This window comes from Antrostomus carolinensis, unplaced genomic scaffold, assembly GCF_000700745.2.
Source record: "Antrostomus carolinensis isolate BGI_N321 unplaced genomic scaffold, ASM70074v2 scaffold14638, whole genome shotgun sequence".
Classification (NCBI taxonomy): domain Eukaryota; kingdom Metazoa; phylum Chordata; class Aves; order Caprimulgiformes; family Caprimulgidae; genus Antrostomus; species Antrostomus carolinensis.
The window spans coordinates 19,004-26,847 of record NW_010331009.1 but is presented as its reverse complement, the minus strand read 5'-3'; the positions used below and the strand labels follow the sequence as shown (position 1 = coordinate 26,847).

General features: G+C 34.4%; 1 protein-coding gene across 1 annotated transcript in view; it reads left to right on the top strand.

The window, feature by feature from the left end:
• LOC104528933 (aryl hydrocarbon receptor-like) overlaps window positions 1–7,844 on the top strand; it is a 53,627-nt gene that overhangs the window by 40,236 nt on the left and 5,547 nt on the right. Inside the window, 5 exon segments of the mRNA XM_010173090.2 lie at window positions 2,402–2,532; window positions 3,434–3,636; window positions 5,270–5,379; window positions 6,827–6,968; window positions 7,779–7,844. Of these exon segments, the coding sequence (XP_010171392.1) occupies window positions 2,402–2,532; window positions 3,434–3,636; window positions 5,270–5,379; window positions 6,827–6,968; window positions 7,779–7,844 (652 nt within the window).

The following is a 7,844-nucleotide window of genomic DNA, read 5'->3' as shown; positions in this document are numbered from 1 at the left end:
CCCTACATTCCCCTTCAAGAAGTTGCCCATAGTGTCGTTAATCTCCATGAAAGAATCGCTGAACGGATACCTACAGAGCCTTTAAGGCATGCTAAACTGCTCAGTGCTCTCAGTTTACTCCTACCTGGCCAGCAGCTTTTCCAGCCAGCTCTTCTTCTGACAGTAGCCAACTGTTGATACCAGCTTTCTTTCAGCCTCCTTAGCTGGCACCTTTTTCAGTAGTAGTTAGTCTTGCTGGAATAAAATTGTGGCAGTAGAAAAGGAACACAAGTATTGGGGTTGCTTGGGGAGTGTTGGGGGGGAAATATTTTAGTGGCTTCCTTGGAGCTGATACTTTTGAAACGAGAATGTTGATATATGCAGTGTATTAACCATTTTGAGGACACCTTGAGTAATGTATATGCAGTGATCCTCAAGGACGTCAGAGTTGGCATTTTTGAAGGATGAATTAGGATTTGCAAGATACTTGTTTGGTGCCCTTTCTTCTTAATCATTGCTTCTTCAGAGAGCATCTAACCTGTTTCAGCACCTCTGGGAGAAGCACTGCCTCAGAAGTGTTGAAAATTCTCACCAGCGATTAGGTGATTTAAAAAAAAAATAAAAATCTGCAGCAGTTGAAAGTAAGGAAGTAAGTTTACGTCTGTCTTTTAAGAACCATCCATATGACAAGTGTAGGAATTCATTATTTTCTAATATCAAAGTTAGGTGGTAACTATCTTGGACTACAGGTAGTTATGTACTTGTATGTATCCTATTATGTACTTGTAGGATCAGCCCATAATAGTAGTTTTGGCCAATACACAGTTCTGCAGGTGGTGGTAATTTCAGATTATCCCTTTTCATACACACTATCAACTAGGGCCCTTTTTCTTTTTCTCCATAACTTGAAGTTTGTTCAGCAAAAACTGACCTTGTATAGCAGTTCTTTTAAGAAAAAAAGGTATCTCCTGATTTTATCTGAAAAGCTGGATAACTCAGCATTCTTGTTGGAGTTATATGGCCTTAGGTTGCAAGGCCTCTTGGTGAGCCATCAGTAATCTCGTTTGAGTCCAGATCAGTCGCTTGAATTAATAAGAGATTAAACTGAATTGGCTTTTGGTCATGATTTGTTTTCCTTTGAGTTTGACTCGCCATTGTACAAACCACATAGCCTATCTGTAAGATTTTCCAGCTGTCCAAGAGACAGAATTATGTTCCAGAGAACATAATGTGGTGTGTGATTAAGTGATATGCTCTCCCTGACTTCATCTTCAAGTCTGGAAGGTCAATATGGGTTTGTTCTTAAAATCTGTATTCTTCTTTTGTCTGTACATGGCAATTGGTTTTCTCACAGTATATGGACTGTTTTGTAAATTACAGAGTATGTAGTGCTCTAAAATAGCATTTTACACAGTTTTTTCTTAGTTTTCTGCGTATATGAATTCCTAGGAAATTACCAGTTTGTTGATTTTTTTTTTTTTTTTTTTAATATTTTAAAAATCTTTTACAAACAAGATCACTCTAAGTTTACTGTGAGTAGATGTGCTGTGGTAACTCTGTATATGTAGCCTCATGCAGAACATATGTATTCTATCAGAAGTTTATTGATTTACCTTCTGTTTTTACTTCATAGTCCAAATGTTTAAGTCTATTTTCTAAATGCTACTTAGCAGCAAATGCTTGTTCTGAAGTGGCAGAAGAGTATCGTGTTATCCTAGTAGTCAATCATGGTTTTGAGGTTTTTTGTTTGTTTTGGTTGATTGGTTTTTCAATTTTTTTAAAAGTGCTCCATGTTGCTCTGGAGTGGTAATTAAGGTGTTTTCTTGATCACTACAGCCCAGGTATTTTCATTATTGAATAGCTCTTTTTTGCATCCATTAGAAAAAGCGCTTACATTGATTTGCTGTGGTACTTCTCTAAAGTTGCTTTGTTTTATTTATTGCTACCAAGAGCTTTCACCTGGCTGTCTGGAAAGTAACAGTTTCACAGTTTGATACCGTCTAGTGAGCTTTTGAATACTCAGTTCTTATAGTTACTATGCTTGGGTGCCTAATTCACTTTTGCAGATCCTGCCATTGCTGAAATACGGGTGTGTTCTCTGCTGAGAGCTCTGCTCTCTGCAAATGATTCAGAATTTAGCTTGGCAAACATAATGAATTAATTTAAAAATAAAACAAACATCAAACTTGAAAACTGCATGCAATTTTTTTTTTAAAATACCATAGCCTCTAAGACAAAATCCCATCAGAAGAACTGCTACTTAACCTCTAATCAGTATAGGTTCTGAGGATGTTACCAGTTTACATTGTTCTTGCTCAGGTCATGACCTAATGCTTTGTTTATGAGACGGAAGGTGATTTGTTATAGATAGCCTTCACTAGGTGTTCTAAAAATAATCCTTATAAATAATCTTTTCCTGTAGGAGATAATGGCTTTTCACAGCCAGCAACCTATTATAACCCAGATCAGCTTCCTCCAGAGAATTCTTCCTTTATGGAAAGGAATTTCATCTGCAGGTTACGATGCCTCCTGGATAATTCATCTGGGTTCCTGGTGAGTATGGATTTATGTAAAAACTTCCACACACGCTTGCAAGTTGGGAATCTGCATTATCCCTGCAATATGTACAGCAACTTTATTTGTTAAGTCTCTGAGCTGCTTGAATCAGTATGTTTCAGTTAGTGACACTAAATGACAAGTGAAGATTGTATTGCTGAGTTCTCCTTCAACATGTTGTTACAACCAGGTACAAGTTCACTCATTTCTCATTGCTAAGTTTCCTCTGTGAAATACGAAAAAGCATCTGCTTTTGTAAAGTATTGTGTGATTTGTGGTTAAAAAAAGCATTACAAAGATTATTTTTTGTTAGGTACCTTGAAATGCGATAAGTTATAATAATTGGCAGAACTATGGTCTTCCCTTATTTGGGAAAGTCTGTACTTGCCCTTTTTAATATACTTTTTGTTTGTCAATACTGTAGATTTTAAAAGGAATAATATGAGTTAATCACTCTCTTAAGTGACTTTTTACAAATAAAATTATTTTTAAAAGACTTTGAAGTTGTATACATTTGCATACTTATACTAATGACTGAGAGAAATGCAAGAGAAATAATGTTATGTTACTTGAGTGTGTCTATATAATGCTATGTTCACTGAAATACTAGAAGATCCAGTTGGCATTTGCTATTATATGTTTGTGGGTTTTTTGACAAAACAACCTTCTCATTAGATCTTTTTCTAGTGAGTTTATGAGTAGATCTCTAAGTGACTTGCTCAGGGATACAATAGTGGTCTTCTCTACTTGTTAGCTAACTTTCATGTATGCCATGTTACAAAGCTTCAATCTGATGAATCTTAAAAAAAAAGTTTTAAAAATATTTTATATAGTAGCAGAAATATCTGACTTTTAAATATCTCCAACATAAAACAGTTACTTTTTTCCTCATCTTAAGGCCATGAATTTTCAAGGACGATTAAAGTTTCTCCATGGTCAAAACAAGAAAGGGAAGGATGGTGCTACTTTGTCTCCTCAGCTCGCTCTGTTTGCTGTAGCAACTCCTCTGCAGCCACCATCTATCCTTGAGATACGAACCAAAAACTTCATCTTCAGAACTAAACACAAACTGGATTTCACGCCTACCGGCTGTGATGCAAAGTAGGTGTAAATTCTTTTGCATAATACTCTACTCATTTGCTGATGAGACAGGTTTCAAGTATGCAACAGTAACCAGCTTTATATTTCAAATTCAATCAATACTGATGATTGTTTAAGAACTGTTAGGGTATTTCTCTTCAACACTACTAATAAGTAAAGAGAAATAGGATTATCATAATGTACTTCCTTGAAAGGGAATATTGCTTTCTGCTCTCAGTCATTTAAAAAACAAACAAACAACCCCCCCCCCCCCCCGAATTGAAACAAACCCAAAACCCCAAAGGATAGAATACTAATGAATTAGAGAAGAAGAAGAGATTAAATCTGTTTGAAATTTGGTTTTAGAACTGAAAGAACAAGTGTTTCATATTATTCTACATGCTTTTTTCTCCTTCAGTTCAAATAGATGTAAAACTTAATGGAAATGTTATTTACTTCAAAATAAACAAATTAAGTCCTTTTTTATAGTATGACTTTTACCCATTTTCAAGCCATTCTTTTTCCTGTATAAAACTAGAAACATTATTGCATTACTAGATCAACATAACTATGCATCAACATGGCAAGAAGTCTATTAAGATACTTCTTTATTAAAAGAAAAGCCTCTGCTTCCTTCCTTATCCCCTGCCTCCTTTCCTGACTGATAATGCTTTCAGATTTCAGACTCATTTTCAGTGGAATCTCTCATATGGATTTCCATGCCTACTTACAGATTAATGTAGAACAGAATTGCTTAGTATTCTGTCTACTGATAAACCAAAATGTTTTTCTTGGGTTCTATAAACTGATAGAAGTAAAAGTTAATGAAATGTTAACACAGGCTTTTTTCCCTTTCTTTGATTTTTTTTTTTTTTTTAGTGTGCTTCACTTGAAACCTTCAGTTTTTGTCACAATTTACACTTTTGCAGATATTGTTCCCCATCCCTACAGTTTCTTTTTTTTTTTTTTTTTTTTCTTTCCTCTCTTTGGATCTCCATTTCTTTGTTCCAAATTGCCTTTCAGGCTCTTTTTGACTATTGCATTCTACTGTGTATTTGATAGCACTCACACAAATGCTGCTAAGCTCGTAATCTACCAGACCTCTAGTAAAGTATTCTAATATTAGCTACCAGGGTCAAACATTACTCTATTGCCAGTATTCCTCTGAGGCATTTCTTAGAAAGCCTAAATGCAAAAGCAGGGATCCCAAAGCACTCACTAGCAAAAGGGATGTAGTTCTGAGATAGGCACCTATAGGTAAATGCTATGAAGTAGGACTAAGCAAACAGCGTCTTTCATTGCAAAACATGGGAGCAGCTTGCTATAATTTAATATGTTCAAAAATATGGAATAAAGAGTCCAGCTGAACTGTAGACATACTCTTTTTTAAAAAAACAAACCAACCCAAAACCTATCTAATAATTTTGTGAATCAGTTCCTAGTCACTGAAGGCAACTTGGGGGGCTAGTAAAAATTTTATGATTTAACTGTATTTTTTTATTAGAATTGACATGCTCATGCATACAGTTGATATTACAGCAAAATGTCATTAGCATTTACATGTGAAATGGTCTAGCCATAATGAACTCACTTGGCATTCGTTCTATGAGTTGGTTCATCAGCAGTATTGCAATGTTTTGTTTTTACCTTCCAGAGGAAAGATTGTCCTGGGATACACTGAAGCAGAGCTGTGTATGAGAGGAACAGGATACCAATTTATTCATGCAGCTGATATGCTTTATTGTGCTGAAAATCATGTCCGAAGTAAGCTTCATTCCCTAAGAAGGGCTGAAAAATCAAAGCATGGATTATATTCATACTGAAAAAATACTGTGAAGTATTCTTAAAAAAAAAAAAAGTAATTGTTAACAAAAAGAAAACTATTCATTTCATGTGATCTTTCCCTCCCTATAAAAACTTATACTGGATGAAGAAATATTTAATATTCCTATCTAGACCCTTTTAGGTTATATATTCCAGTTTTTGTCACATCTTGCTCTTCTCACTTCCTTCTCTGCTCAATCCAGCTTCTGCTATTTCAACAACTTCCTTTGGGCAAAGGGACTTTTTCAAAAGTAGCATTCCTGATAGGAAGTGAAATAAAACATTTTCTCTTATATCAGTGTAAGATTTTTAACAGAAATCTATCTCTGTGATAGAATGCCTGTGTCATATGCATTTCTGATATTGATTCTTGGCAGTTTGTTTTGTTTTAAGTAACAACTGAAAGAGAGAAGTATAATGTTTTAAGCTAAGGAAATAAGTATCAGCTGTCTGATACATAACTACGTAGTGGACTTTTTACTTTTTTTTTGTTAGCTGCAAGATATTTGTCTTTGGAAGTTACAGAAACATCTTCAGAATATTTTGATACTGCTTCCTTTTTACTGACTTCTCTTGAAAAACTGTTTTTGTCCCCTTGTAATACAATTAAATAACCCCTCTCAGTAGGTTAGTTCTTAACCTATATTAAGCACGTTATAGCTCAGTCACTGTTGCCTACTGGTGGTTTTGTTTGGTAAGGAGTAAGAAAAAAAAATATTTCCAGAACCCAGTGGGATGAAATTTTGGTTTGAAACTTTGTCTTAAAACTGGTTTTGCTTCATTTGTGATGCTAAGATAAAAAAAGAAGTCTTTTAGTAAAGATAGTTTTTGGTTAGGTTTCTTAAACTTTCCTAATATTTTTTAATTTAATTTTTTTCTGTCTAGAAATGCTGTGTTTTCAGCACATTGTCATATGTTTGTCAAGCTATTGGAGAATACTGGATTTTAAAGTACCACTGCATTATCCAGTCAAAATTTGAAAGAATTGTATTCAGAGCTAATATGTTTTCTAATTTCTTAAGTAATAGTCACTTTTTGGGTGTAAAAGAGAAATAGGATTTGTCATTTACATGTTATAATATTTATTAATTTCTGTTATTGCAGAAATAATGGATGAAGCACCATATAGGATGTTGCTAATCTGTAGTGGATATCTTACAATTGCTTGCAGTTTTGGCTTTTATTTTACCAGTAAATTAAAGTACACATCTTAAAGTGATCAATTATCCTGTTTCACTAGCAATACATTAGTGCCACACAGAAATGGGTGACTGAGGACATGAAATTTGTAAAAATGATCTACAAATGAGGCTACTTTAATAACATGCCAGATTTTCCTATTTTTGTTCACTGGACAGTAAATAATATGCTTACTTTTTAACTCTAGTGATGAAGACAGGTGAAAGTGGAATGACCGTATTTAGACTTCTAACCAAAGAAAATCGATGGGCCTGGGTACAGGCAAATGCACGTCTTGTCTACAAAAATGGAAGACCGGATTACATCATTGCCACGCAAAGACCTCTTACGTAAGTCATCCTTGCATGAAGCAGTATACTACAAAAACTGAAAGCTTTTGAACTTGTTTATATTCAGAAAGGAATTCTTTATTTTTAAATAAACCCCCTTTAAATCCTGAACTCCAAAAATAAAGCCTTTTTCAATTTGCTAACATTGAAAAGAATTCTGATATTTCAATACTGATGTGGCATAGTCCTTTATGCATAAAGCTTTAGACATTTTGGTTTCATATAAAGAATAGGAGCAGCAGTGCAAGCACCAAGTTATTCCATCCAACCTATTTTTAATTTAGTATCCTTTTTAGCAAAAATTTTGAAATCCAACTGCAGCTGTGTAGAAGAAACAACAGATCACATAAAGAAATTAAATCCTTTATGGTGCTGAACTAAGTTCTACATAATATGGAACTCAGCATTATTATACCAGTTAAATAGTTTTTACTAATGAGTCTGTAAAATGGAGGAAAACAGATAATTCAGTATTGAAGTGTTCATTTACTTACTATGCCAAGAAAAACATAGTGCACGGAACAAAGCCCACTTATTTTCATTTCAGCTCATAATGCACAGAAAATGGTGTATGCTCTCTAGATTTAATTACAAATGTAATATGTACAGGTGGTATTACAGTCATAAGCTCCTTATTTCATAATCTGCCTCTTGGTTTAACTCAGCCAAGTTGAGCTGGAATAGCTAGGAATTTGAAAAATGCCTACAAATAGAATAGTTCATTTTTTAAATATTAATTCCAGGGGGCAAAAAGATTACAGTGGCTGTGTAGTATTGCAGTATTATGCTATATATCTGATTTATTTTCAGAGATGAAGAAGGGGCAGAACATCTGCGGAAGCGTAACATGAAGTTGCCCTTCATGTTTGCCACTGG